The sequence below is a fragment of the Microtus ochrogaster genome, chromosome 16 (assembly GCF_000317375.1).
Source record: "Microtus ochrogaster isolate Prairie Vole_2 chromosome 16, MicOch1.0, whole genome shotgun sequence".
Classification (NCBI taxonomy): domain Eukaryota; kingdom Metazoa; phylum Chordata; class Mammalia; order Rodentia; family Cricetidae; genus Microtus; species Microtus ochrogaster.
In genome coordinates, this window is record NC_022018.1 from 5642572 (window position 1) to 5657185 (window position 14614).

A 14614-nucleotide genomic window follows, 5' to 3' on the forward strand; every position below is an offset into this window, starting at 1 on the left:
TTTTTCGAGACAGGGTTTCTCTGTAGCTTTGGAGTCTGTCCTGGAACTCCCTTGGTAGACCAGGCTGGCCTCGAACTCACAGAGATCCGCCTGCCTCTGCCTCCCGAGTGCTGGGATTACACGCGTGCGCCACCACCGCCCGGCCTAGATTTTTTAATTTTACATTACATTTGATAACAGGTATATCACAAAGATTTATTCAAAATTTATTACTAGTTATGTTCAAGGTAGTGTATTTAAACACATCGGATACTTGTGAATATACTGGTGATATAAAGTCTCTTGCTCCTGAGGGATGCTATGAATCATGTTAATTAGCATACATCTAGTTTGTGTACATCCACACTCACTTTATTTGCCTTTATTTGGCCATACATTGCATTTAAGATGATCTCTAAACCCAGAAACTGCTTGTCTACACAATCTTTATCTTATTTTCCTTTAGTCATATGCACATCATATAGCTTTACTTCAGTTTGCGGAGAAATGATTTGTGTTTCAAATACTGGAACTTTGTTGTTACGTTCTAGGAAGGAGCCTAATGCATGTAGTCCTCTAGTGGATGATGTTCTTTTTGTTCTCTATAACACTGACTACTGTTTTGAACACTAAAGCTTATAATTTCATGGCTAAGCAATAGTATGTTCTTGGTGAAAATAATGAACACCTTTGGTATTGCTTTTTAAAATATATTAATAAGGTCAAGTATTACTTGCTGCAGCCTTACTTTCAGTCAGTCATCTTATCTATTATAGATACTTTGTTTCAAAGTAGTGATAGGGTGGGGTATGGAAGCCCAACATGTGAAAGGCTCTGGGGTTGATTGTGAAGATGGTAAACCAGCAATAAATAAACAAACAAACAAACAAACAAATAAATAAATAAATAAATAAATGAAAATACGTTTTATTAGTATGATTTTCTTTGGTAGAGCCTGACTTTTTTAGAATGGAAATGTTCACATAAGTTCAGTGCTTATTTATACTGTTTTCTTTAGCCAAATATAATTAGTTCTTTTTTCCTTTTACTCCCCCCCCTTTTTTGTGTGTGTTGTGTTTTGTTTTGTTTTGTTTTGTTTTGAATCAAAATGTTAGACTTACACAAGCACTAGCAACAACTCTATATCTGGATCATTGAAGCGCTTGGAAGATACGGCAGCACGATTTACAAATGCAAATTTCCAGGAAGTCTCTGCACACACCTCTAGTGGAAAAGATGTTTCAGAGGCTAGAGGGTCAGAGGGAAAAGGGAAGAAATCTTCAGCTCACAGCTCAGGTCAAAGGGGAAGGAAGCCTGGTGGTGGACGAAATCCAGGAACAGCTGTGTCAGCATCTAGCCCCTTTCCACAAGGTATTATATTTTAGTAAAAATACTTATTTTGATAGTAGCCAGTAGTTGTTAATGTTTTGTAAAAGAATTCATTTTTTTCTTATGACTAAGGATTATTCTAGATTATGTAAGTAGTTGGTAGTGTAGGATTACTTCCAAAAGTAGTTTCATTTTAAAGTGTTTCTAGAGCTTTTGTTCTGTTTATTGAATGATTTATGTTTTTTAAACTGTAATTTTAATGTTTAAATGGCTATAGAATAGGGATCAAGATTGGGGAGAAAAAGTCCCCCCCCCCCAGAATAGGTTTTCTTTCTGTAAGCTGTTTTTATTTACTTCTCCTAATAACATTTTATGTTTTAGTAAGTAGATGAGAATTAAGCAAATTTTTATTGAATCCAAGTAGGTATTAGTGATATTATAAGCAGTGCATTAATTATAAAGCTTAAAGTAGACTTTTACTAAACAGCCCTATGTTCTATGATCAGGCTGCTGTATCAACAGGATGCCCTATATATTTGAGTTTTACATAAATGGCAAATAGTATTTTAGTGTGTTTCCCAAATACTGTTTGGTTAAAGAATGAAGTTCAATATTAACTGGGCATGTGTAGTTTTATGGAAAATAGGAACACTGTTACATTTTAAAGTATATACACTAATGTTCTTGCTTTATATGTCATTTTAAATGTCAACACAAATACCTTGAATAACAGAAATGTTACACTTTGAAAGAAACCAAGTTAAGTAGCTTGTTCACTTGTGTGTCTGTTGTTTCCTTAGAAATGAATGAAAGGACTGTCATTTATCTTTGTTGAAGCATTTGTTAGACTTAAACCCAAGGTCTTAATGGTAATATATAAATAGTAGATTCTTAATCTGCTGACCTTTCATTAAAAATATATTCATGTCTCGAAAAACCACAAAAAAATATATTTATGTATGTCATAATAGGAATAATTTGGAGCTACAAATATAAGCCAGGTATATGTATGTGAATGTATTTCTTTTTGGACAGAAAGTTCAGTAGGCATAGATAAAACAAAATGCCAAAGTTACTATTTTATTTAAATAAAAATTAGTGTTATTTTTATACCACTTTGAAAATCAATCAAACCTTAATTAACCTTAAATGTAACTTCATTTATATTTTAAATGAATGTTGTATTAGCAGAAGTCAATTAATCTCATTAAAATTGTTTATTTGAGTTTTTGAGATGCAGCCCAGCATGGCCTTTAATATCCTGTGTGGATTCTGATCATCCTTTCTCAGTCCTCCTAGTGTAGGAATTATAAGTGTGGGTCACCAGACCTGCTGTATTCTTAAGTTTTTCTTTGTATGAAGTGCTATTCAATTTTGAAGAGGTAGCTCCTGTGGTTTTGGAACTTTGTAATATTAAAGATAGGAAATATGTTATAGTTATGTGAAGTAACCAATAAAATGTTGAAATACAAAGCTAGGGTATTTAAGATGGCCTTGTTTTTTATTAACTGTTTTTATTACCTGTGGATTATAGAAAATTTAAATATACCAATAGAAGTATTTGATATTTTTAATATTGTGTATGTGTGCATGTGTGTACATGTGTGTGTTTTAGTGTGGGATTGAGAGTAGGGTCTCCCATATGTTGTGCAAACTCTACAGTTAAGACTTAATGAAACAGTAGATGTCTGAGCTGAGTCTGTTTAATTTAGTTGCTTATTTCATTTGGCAAACAAGGAAAGAGTATTGTGAAATAGGGGTGATGGAAACTTTTCTCCCAGGGCAATTTTCTACTAGGCACATAAGGATTTAGAGTTTTTCTTAAACTGCATAATGGCAGGGGGTTGCTAAGTGTTTTGACTAGAGTGAGGAGAGAATAAGCAGTTGGAAAAGAGGCAAAGAAGAGCTACCTCTTTTTCCATGATTTTTCATTCTTGTTTTTAGATTTATTTACTTTATGAGTGTTCTGTCTGTGTACTCTGTGTGTGCCTGAAGAGTTCAGAAGAGGGTATAAGATCCCCTGGAATGGGAGTTACAGATGATTGATTGTAAGTCACTTTATGGGTGCTGGGAGCCAAACTTGGTACTCTGCAAGAGGAACAAGTACTCTAAACCATCGAGCCATCTCTCTACATGATAATTTCTTTTTAAAATCATGACTGTTCATTTCCATTATGAACAAAGGACAGTTCCCAATGAGCAGTGGTGGCGCCCACCTTTAATTCCAGCACTTCGGAGGCAGAAACAGGCGGATCTCTGTGAGTTTGAGGTCAGCCTTGTCTATAAAGTGAGTTCCAGGATAGCCAGGACTACACAGAGAAACCCTGTCTGAAAAACAAAACAAAACAGAAAGATCAGGTTAAATAAGACATAACTAGTGTCTTAGTAATACAGTACAATTCAAGAGTAAGTATGTGATACTGCCTTTGACAAGTGTTCTAAACTTAATTTTAGAGATAAAGTTGATTTCTTGTATCAAACTTTGTTACATAGAGTTATAACCTATGTTTTATAATTTACTTTTAAAACATCCTTTTCTTTTTGATAATTGTGTTATGTCTGTTGCTTAGAGGAACTTTGTGCCCAAGTTTTTTTCCTCCACTACCTTTGGTGTTTTTTTGTGTTTTGCTGCAGGCAGTTTTTCAGGAACTCCAGGCAGTGTAAAATCATCTTCTGGGAGTTCAGTGCAATCTCCTCAGGACTTCTTAAGCTTTCCAGACTCAGATCTGCGGAATGACGGTTATCCTCACTCCCAGCAGTCATCATCAACCAAAGATGTACATAAAGGAGAGTCTGGAAGCCAGGAGGGGGGAGTAAATAGTTTCAGTTCTTTAGTGGGTCACCCTGTGGCCTCAACTGTTATTTCACAGCCTAAAAGCTTTGAAAATTCACCTGGAGATTTGGGTAGTTCCAGCCTCCCTACAGCAGGATATAAGCGAGCTCAGACTTCTGGTATAGAAGAAGAAGCTGTAAAAGAAAAGAAACGAAAAGGAAATAAACAAAGTAAACATGGGCCTGGCCGACCCAAAGGAAACAAAAATCAAGAAAATGTTTCTCACCTCTCAGTTTCTTCTGCTTCACCAACATCATCTGTTGCATCAGCTGCAGGAAGTGTAACAAGCTCTAGTCTTCAGAAATCTCCTACGTTGCTCAGGAATGGAAGTCTTCAGAGTCTTAGTGTTGGCTCATCTCCAGTTGGTTCAGGTAGAGATTTGTGCCTTGTTTTCCATTTCATTTCTTCACTATCCTTCCTTTCCCTCGCCAGAAAGTTATGAACAATTGTTATTAGTGTATTTTGAATTGGTGAGCTACATTTAATTAACATGACATTTCTTATTTTTTATTTATTTGTTTATTTTTTTTGAGGACAGGCGCTTAATAAATAGCCCAGGCTGGCCCGAATCACTCTGTAACCAAGGCTGGCCTCAAACTCTTGTTCGTGGATCAGCCTCCCAAGTGCTGGGTAATTAACATGACACTTTAATTTTTTTTTAAAAAAATATTTGTTTATAAATAAAAGATAGAAACTCATTAAATGGCCCATACTGTCCTGGATCTCTCTGTAACCCAGAATGGCCTCGGACTTTTGGCCTCGTGAATCAGCCTTCCAAGTGTTGGAATTGCAGTGGTCTGTTCCATGACTGGCCAGTTTTCAGGAGGAGATGGCATGTGTACTGTAGCATATGTATGGAGGCCAGAGGACAACTTGAGCAGTTGATTATCTTCTTTCTTCCACTCTGTGAGTCTCAGGCCATCAGACTTGGTGGCTAACATTTATTTAAACCTTTGAGCCATCTCAACTATTTTTTTCATTTCCTAATGAGAAAAGTGAAAGTATTTTACAATCCTGGCAAAACTAGTGCTAAATATTTAAGCACCAAATAATCTCGTGTGTTATTAAATATAGACTAAATAGCTTATTATTCATCTCTGGTATTTCCCAATTGTGCTTTTGCTCCACCTGCACATTATGTTTAACACAACATAATGGATTCACATCTTAACATGTGAACAGTTCTGCACTGACTTTTGGTGTCTTTTGTAAAACTCATCTCTAATTTTCTCTTTCTCTATAATTGTACACAAATAATGTGAATTACTCTGACTTAAAGTTAGTATTTGTTAGGTACATTTCATGTCGAATGATACCTGAATTGTTTTAAAATTCGTTTCAAATGTACTTAGAGATTTTTTAACCATTATTTTTATCTCAAATTAGAGTTGATTACATAGATTTGAACATGGTCCCCAGCCTTGCTTTTATTTTTGATTTTGTAATAACTGTCCTAGTCTTGTTTAGAAGTGACTATTTAGTACACATAAGCCTGAAATTGGCTGTGAATCAGTTATCCATGTCTTGTTGGTGCTGAGATTACAGGTGTGCATCACCTTTTATCATTATTTTTATGACAGTACACATGAATTTATATGTAGTGCTCATGTCACTGGTATGCTTCTATGCAACCTGTAATTTGTGTTACAGTTTTAAGTCTTTAAAAATGCTGGACTTGCATGCTTTATTCATTTTAATGATTTTTGTTATTGGTTTTTGCGTGCCTGGTGGTCTCTGAGGCCAACAGTATGTGTAGGATCCCTCTGTAACTGGAGTTAGAGATGATCGATTGTGAGCTGCCGTGTGGGTGCTGGGAACTACCTGTCCTACGTAGCTCTGGCTGTCTCATTGCTCAGAACATTGAAACCCACAGACATTTGCTAGCCTCTGCTCTAGCTGACATCATGACATCATGCCTCAGCTTTTTTTTTTTTTTAAAGATTTATTGTTATTTTCATTTACGTGTATCTGTGTGGCACATGTATGGGCACCTATGGAAGTCAGAATAGATGAGGGCATTGGATCTCCTGGAGATGAGTTTAACAGGCTGTTGTGAGCTGTCCGGTATAGTTGTTGAATCCAGGTCCTCTGGAAAAACTACAAAAGCTCTTAACTACCAAGCCATCTATCTCTTCAGCACCAAGCTTTAACAGTTTCAAGTTTCATTTGTCTGTCACTTTTCTTTTCCTGTGAATATGAGATAATTGGGTTTCAATAAATCTTGACTGTAAACCTCTCTGCTAGCTTTGGATTTCTGATGGTTGAAATGAGATTTCAGTTAAGAAACACTATTATGGATAAAATCAGTTTTATTAGCCCATAATGAGGGAAGGAAGAAATAGTGTATAAAAACAGTTAAGTTAAATTTTTTTCATTATATTTTATATTGTATATTTTATAAATACAAAATAAAAGAATCTTTGAATGGCTTGTGTATTAACTTCAGTAAGAGGAAGTAAGCAAAAATAACAGTAACCATTCCAAGAAGCATACATATGCAGTTCTGTATGAATACACTGTGTTATCTGTTACATTAGTTCTCACTAAGTGCATTGTTATTTATATCTCAATTAGTAATAGTTTTATAAAGGGCTGTTGATGTCCCTGTTCCAGAGCTGGTAAAACTGAGGTTTTGAGGGTAAAGTTGCCCCATACATCCTGGAGTTTTTTTGTTTGTTTCTAATAGATTACTTTGGTGCCTGTTGTGGTTTTGTAAACAGCCCCCAATTTGGTGGAATTTGTAAAATTGTTACATTGCTAGCACTATGCCATGGGAGGGGGGGTTGAAGGTCAGTCCTCAGTCTTGGTGTTACTGACTTGTTGTGGGATAGTCTTTGTATTCAGTATTTGTCTTTTTTACATGTTTACCAGAATCCCCAGCCCCCTCTCATTAGTTGTTAGTAGCACTCCCTCCATAATAAAAATGGCTCCAGACATTGTTAAATGTCCCCAGGAGGCCAAAATTGCCTCTGGTTCAGAATCACTGTTTCAGGAAGTGGGAAAAATAAATTACAGTGGGAACAAAGTTCTTTAAAAAGATTTAAATATATTGCACATTTGAATAAATGTTTATTATTTATACTTCCCTTGAGACTATAAGGGCCTAGCAGTCAGCCTTAACCTTTTGCTACAAAAAGCAAATTTAAATGCAAGTTTACTTATAAAAATTGGGTTCATACTATTTTAGCAAAAGTTATAATTAAATGAATACCTGACTGAGAATATAAAGCTTAAATTTATTTTTATTAAGGTCTTCACTGAGTCCTGTAATTTTTGAAACATAACCGGAAAATATTTGAATTTCAAAGTTACATTTGAATGCTTCTTTGAAACACATGTCTTTAGATTAATGGAATTAAAAAATAGCTAATTTACAGTTCTCAGAAGAGTTTTTTTTTTTTTTTAAAGCTGTCAGGGAGATTTTAGGCATGAAAAGTAATGTTACTTTTAGTAAGCAGAGTTTGTGTTATATTAATTGCAGTACAAAGCTTAATTCATTTTTTTTTATCTCTCTATTATATAATCATAATTATCTAAAAGGAATTCCCTTTAGAAGATACTATAGTTTCAAATGAATAAATTATTTAAAATCTTAATAATGTAAATAAATTTTAAGTTGTGTTAAAGCAACCAAATATGTGTTAAAATAGCTAAAATTATAGGGACAGGGTTTCTCTATGTACTCTGGAACTCAGGGTTCTGCCTGTCTCCAAGTGCTAAGATTAAAGGCAGGCACTGTCACTTTCTAATGAAAGTTTTGTATCTAGAACAGAGTGCTTTTTACTGATAAATTGGGAGTAAAAAGTGTGCTCTCCAGAAGCTTGGCTAACTGTGTATTTAGGATGATTATACCTTCCTAAAAGTAATGTGTTAGGGATTGACAACTGCTGTTGAGCGTGTGCTTTACATTGTGTTAAGCTCTTAAGATGCATTAAATATTATTATTATGTTGGACAAGAAACTAACATGTAGTTGGTTATTTTGTTTGTTTGTTTGTTGTTTTGTTTTTAATCGGGTCTACCTATATAGTTCTTTTTTTTTTAATATTTACTTATTTATTATGTATACAATATTCTGTCTGTGCGTATGTCTGCAGGCCAGAAGAGGGCACCAGACCTCATTCCAGATGGTTGTGAGCCACCATGTGGTTGCTGGGAATTGAACTCAGGGCCTTTGGAAGGGCAGGCGATACTCTTAACCACTGAGCCATCTCTCCAGCCCTGTAGTTGGTTATTTTATTTGCTCTTTTGGCTCTTTTGGGGTCCTGCCACCCAGTTTTGAAATATTTCTAGCCAGCTTTTCTTAACTTAAATTATCCCATCTGCTTTTTGTCTTTGCACTTTTACCTTTCTCTATTTCTGTGTATCTTACTTTACTCTTACTCCATGGCTAGCTTTATAGCTGGGTGAGTGGTCCCTGATGTCCTCCTCCCCTTGTTATCTTGCTCCTCATCTTCCTCCTTTCTCCTTCTATTTATTTTATCTGACTGCCTACCCTGCCTGTCTTTCCTCCTGACTTGCTATTGGCCATTCAGCTCTTTATTAGACCAATCAGGTATTCTGTCTCGAAAAACAAAAAAAAAAAAAAAAAAAAAAAAGGACAGGCAGTGCAACACAGCTTTACAGAGTTAAACAAATGTAACATAAAAGAATGAAGTACATCTTCACATCATTAAAACAAATGTTCCAACAGTATAAACAAATATAACACATCTTAAAATAATATTCTACAACACTAACACGTACAGATACTTAGCTTGTGCTGAAACCAAATTCCTGATTTGAGAAAAATTTTGTTGTAAAATTCAACTGATAGTATAATGTCATTCTTTAAGCAAGCAGTAGAATGTATGAGCAAATTTAGACAATAGTGTAATTTTCAGTAATAATACCGTCATTCTTTAAATTAATTTAAAAATTAATTTTTCTTAAATTTTAAGTTCAGAAATCGTTTATTAACCATAAAAGTCATCACCATGTGGTGGCACATGCCTTTAATCCCAGCACTTGGGGGCAGAGGCTGGTGAATCTCTGAGTTCTAGGCCAGCTTGGTTCTCATAGGACAAGGACAGCCAGGGCTGTCTCAAACTCCTTTCCCCTCCCCAGTCATCCCCCCCCCCCAACAAGTAATAAAGTAGGAAGAAGGTAGGTATGGTGGCACATGCCGTAAATCCCAGGTCTAGGGAGGCTGAGGCAGCTGTAGGATCTCTGTGTGTTTAAGGCCGCGTGGTCTGCCTAGAAAGTTCCAGGCCAGCTAAAGACTATGCAGTTGAGACTCGGGTCTGAAAAGTTGTTTTTTGTTTGTTTTAACAACAGGTTGGTGAGTTACTAATGGTTTGTTTGTTTATGGAAGCACTGGCTAGGCGTGATCAACTGTCACACTAGTGAGGTTAGGGACTCTGTCTTGTCACTATATCTTCACTGCCAGCACAGTGCTTTTAACATAGCATGAAGTATTGTCTTTTGAAGTATTGTCTTTTAAAAGTGGTGAGCACTGAGTCTATTTCTATGGGAATCGTATCATGTGTCACTGTACATGCCCTTCCAGTGCTTACAGTTAAGCTGTAATACAAATCATTTCATTGTAAAGTTTTGTATCACACTGGAAGAGAGTAGAGAGAAATTAAGCTGTACTTTGGAGTAAGAAGAAAAGTAGCTCTACATTATTTGCAGAAAAGGGAGTAAATGCATATTTAAGGGATAAATCCAATAGAAATAAGAGGCTTGTGTTTGTGTCACAGTTGATGGGGGGTGGGGAGGGTGAGTACCAGGATTAAGAAATAAGACATTCTGGACTTAGTGTTGATAATTTATCATTTCACAATTTCATAGAAAAAAAGAGTTGCCTCATTCAGTCTATAGTAACAGTACTGTCTTATGTTCTAAAGAACACCTTAGGTACTCTGGTTTAATCCAGACAGGACAGTTGCTGTTGTTGTTAGTATTGTTATTTTATTTGATTTTGTTTGTCTTAGCCAAGGAGCTCTTGGAACTGGAGATCCTCTTGTTTAAGTGCTAGGGTGTGCCACCATGCCTGTCTTAATACTCAGACTCTGATCCATTACTTTCTGTAAATAAACTTTTAGGTTATGAGTGCTTAGGTAGCTTTGTGCCCCTACTCCCAACTTTATTTTATGTGTGTCAGTGTTTTGTCTGCATGTTGGTGTGTGTGTGGATGTGTGTTTGTATGTGTGTATACTACATGCATGTTTGTGCCCACAGAAGACAGAAGAGGGCATAGGATGCCCTGGAACTACAGTTAGAGAAAGTTGTAAGCTGTCATAATATTAGTGCTTGGAACTGTGCTCAAGTTCACTCTGTAAGGACAGTGAGTGTTCTTAACTCTAGCTCTGGAACCTGACCTTTTGAATATTAGTGTTTAGAAAATCCAAACCTTGTACTTTTCTTCTTATGACATTTTATGGTCTCGTGATTTAGGGTGCTGGATAGATGATCTACTCAGTAAATCAAGTATTTACTTGGAACTCTAAGGAAGAGTTCAGATAACTATAATGCTAAGTAAAGAAGCATGTGGTAGTGTGCATCTGTAATTCCAGTTCACCTTTGGCAGGGTGGGAGGAAAACCAGAATCTCCAGTTTTCATGCCAGATAACCTCATCTACATAGCAGTGGAAAACTAGGGACCCTCCCTGAATCAAGATGGAAGGTTATTCCATGACCTTCACACATGTGCCTTTACTCACATACACACATCATATATACACATTGAAAAGGAAAAGAATACAGGTGAGATCATTTAGCAGATAAAAATGCTTGTCATGCAAGCCTGGTAAATCTATATTTGATCCTGGCACTAATGCAGAGGTGGGTAAAGAACTCCACAGAATGGTCCTACATCCTCACATAAAAACGGCGTGGTGCGTCCACACCTAAATGTAGCAAGGGGTTGATGGTTTAGCATTGTTTGATGGAGCATGTTGTGTTGTTTTCAAAATAAAGTCAAGAGAGAAGCAAGTTCTTGAAATTGACGGCTCAGGAGTGAAGGCTCCCACCCACTTTTGTTTCTATCAAAATAAAAGATTGCCAGTGATCAGAGATTCCTTTCTAAATTGTTCTTTATATCATGCTTGACGAAAAGCTAAGAAGCTTATTTTTAGCATACTTTCAGGTTACAGACTTAGCACTGTGGAGAAGTTAAGATGGGAGCTTTTTGATCTCTAGTTAGAGCAGAGGAAAATGAATGTATACTTGGTGCTTATGTTTAGCTTGGTGTCTCTACCTCACACACAGTGATATTCAAAGTGAACTGGGTCTTCTCACATGACTTAGACAATCCCACAGGCCTACCAAATACAGACAGTCCTATTGAGATTCTTTCTGGGTGTTTCTAACTTATGTCAGTTGGGCATAACAAAGCCATTACTTCTCAGATACTTGCTATGAACATTGATGTGTAAACCCTACCTTTTTCTTATTCTTTATACATACACATATGTATTCTTGATATTTGTGAGAATTAGGTTTAATTTTCCTGTTCCTAATATAGCAAATACTATTTTATAATTTTTGTTCTTGCAGGTCTGTTTTGTCTTCTCAAATGGACTTTGTCATGAATTTCCCCCAGTTTTCTGGCCTGTTTCTTTTCTGTCACTAGCAGTTTCTTTGCTAATTCCCCTTTCCCCCTTATCCACAGAAATTTCCATGCAGTATCGGCATGATGGAGCTTGTCCAACAACTAGTAAGTTGTCCAACTGGGTTAGTAACCTGGGCTTTCTGACTCTTAGTTCAGTGCCTTGTATAATATACCACCTTTGAAGATCTAAATATTACTTTTCAAAGTGCATTAGGTTTTTATTGCGTAGATATTTTTGTCTTACGAAGATGCCTTTGTATACTTTGCTTGTGTTCAGGATCTGTATTATAGCCAAATATTGCAAACTTTAATTATTATTGGTCTTTTGCTATAGTATTTATGTTGCAAAATTGTGACTTCTGCCGTTGGTGAGAATGTTATTTTCAGTATTTGGGTGCTGTTAGCCTCAATGTAGATATGTTTTCATTATTTATATATTAGTATTAGGTAGCTTTATGTTTTGACTTCTGTATGTGTTGAAACTTACAGTGAAGTTTAAGAAGTGAAAATAAATGTTTGGTAGGGTTCGAAGATGTAATGAGATTTTGTTTTATATCTTGTTGATTATGCTGTAAGTCTGATTGTTACATCCTGTAATACTCAATTTTAGTGTGATACTATATAGATGAATAGAGATAATATGTAGATGTCTTTTTTAAAGGAATTCTCAAAAACATTAAAGAAAGGGTCACCATTGTGACAGTACACCTACCTATTATCTCAGGTTACTAGGCAGTATACTACTGAATGAAATGTAGCATTTAGGGAGTTACGCTTTGGAAAAAGAATAAAACTTTCAGTTTTAATAATTCAAGCAAAGATACCGAGATTTTGTTAAACTGAGTTTATGCCTATGTATTTCTTTTGTGTGTTTGAGAATGATCTTAACCTGACATCCTTTTTTCCTTACTTAAAAGCTTTCTCAGAGTTGCTGAATGCAATACACAATGGTAAGTTTTGTTAGAATCTTCTCTGGAAGTTCATTTATCACAAAAGTTGTCTTTTGTCAAGAAGCCCAATTGAAAGTTAGGACAGTCTGATGAGTAGATCAGGTCTAGTGCTCCAGTGAGCTTGTTAATTGTTTGGTAAAAACAGGGTAGACTTGTCTACAGAAGGAGGCATAGATAGGTTAGTTAAGATCTTCAGTCTGGCTTTTATTGCCTCTTCTAAGTTTCTGAAACTTTTCTGTTTGCAAATAGTCTGCTTCCGTGATCTTTTTTACTAATGCATTTGTAATTAGTATATACAAGAGGAATTTTTTTGCTTTTAACTTCAATTTGGAATGTGATTTTTGTTTTTCCAGATCTTTAATTTTAATACTCTTATATTTTCATGTAGTAAATAAGTGGAAGATAGTATTTCAAATTTTGGACTATTTTCACAATGGGATCGCATCTTCTGCCGCTTTGAATTCTAAGTCAGCATATAAGGCAAATTCTGTCACTTTTCACTTGAACAGTGTAATTACCGTGATGGTCATTATTGCACAATGAGAATTTCTTCAGTTTTCCCAAGAACTTTCTGTAATCTTTTTGTATTCAAAAATTTTTAAATTGTGTGTGTGTGTGTGTGTTCTGAAGAATCCATTTTCTTCTTGTGCTACAAGTTCCCTAGATTGAATCAGGTTGTTAGGTTTGGTGGTGAGTGTTTTTACCTGCTAAGTCATCTTGCTGGCCCTGAAATTTCTCTAATATGATGTCATCTTTATTTTTCAGTTATTAATTGAGCTCATTTACTTGAGACTATGATTTCAAGCAATTTTCTAGTACATTTTCTTTAACTTGGAATTTGTTGATGTAACAGATTGGCATTATGTAAAGGGTATAATGTCAGATGTTTATAGAATATAGTCAACTAGAGACAAGTGGCATAATGAGCAGATATAAGTGAGCCTCATTGCTTTGAGGGTAGAGGTGGTTGATGTGGAAACTCAGAAGTGTTGCTTATGAACAAAAGTGTTTTATTTACAGGGTTTGTGCAGTGCTGGGGATTGACCCAGAGCCTTGTGCTTGTAGAGAAGTCTTCTGCCATGGAATTGTATTCGCTCTTAGTTTAACTTTGACTTTCCTACTAAGCCTGTACATGTGCTGATATAGGAAATGAACAACTGTAGACAATAGCAATAGTAATGATAGGAAAAAGGATGGAAAGCTTTTCTTGAGAAGAAGTTCAACGTTTAAACATTTGACAGGTTTTTGGGGGACATAGGGGAGTATAAAAGCTGAAGAGCCTTAGCAGGTTTTTCAGTTTGCACAGTTGTATTTATACATGTTCATTGCTTGCTGGAATATTAAAAATTTAAGCCCAGCTATACTTCATAAAGTAGACATCACTGGGAGTAATTTTGATGAGATATCAAAAAGATCTTTGATTCCACTGTGCACTGAGGAAACACTGGGGTGAAAAGTTCTTTTGTTCCTCAGCAGGTAAATAAATGTCATCAGGTTATTATAAATGTGAACTTTCTTTAACATTTGGGGTTTTAGTAGTTCGAGGGTTCGAGAAAATTCTTGCTTGTGTTTTCTTCACCCTGCATTACAAAGAAAAGAAGTGAATGGCCCTTTTTTTTGGGGGGGTTTATAAAGCCAAATGAAGGGTTGATTTCCTATAAATGATATTTTGTCTGATGATTTTTCCTTTTTTCCAAATACAGATTTTTTTTTCTCTCTTAAAAATGTTCTTTAAGCCTTATAGTTTTTTTTTTAAGTGCCTATAAATAGAGTGACTTGAAGTTTTGGTTTTTGTGTATTAAGTACTTGGCATATAACTATTCATAGTATTTTTCTACACAACCCCTTTTGATTGTTCCCCCTCTTTATTTACATATTTCTATCTATCTATCTATCTATCTATCTATCTATCTATCTATCTATCTATCTA

The 14614-nt window shown here is 35.5% G+C and overlaps 1 protein-coding gene across 11 annotated transcripts in view; it reads left to right on the top strand.

The window, feature by feature from the left end:
* Nucleotides 1-14614, top strand: part of Mllt10 (MLLT10, histone lysine methyltransferase DOT1L cofactor) — a 150774-nt gene that overhangs the window by 86686 nt on the left and 49474 nt on the right. For 10 of the 11 annotated variants that reach the window (XM_026782846.1, XM_005354656.2, XM_026782849.1 and 7 more), the window contains 4 exons: nt 1095-1350; nt 3943-4512; nt 11795-11839; nt 12652-12684. In XM_026782846.1, coding sequence (XP_026638647.1) covers nt 1095-1350; nt 3943-4512; nt 11795-11839; nt 12652-12684 — 904 coding nt within the window. The remainder of the gene's footprint in view (nt 1-1094; nt 1351-3942; nt 4513-11794; nt 11840-12651; nt 12685-14614) is intronic. The other variant, XM_026782848.1, reaches the window with a different exon arrangement.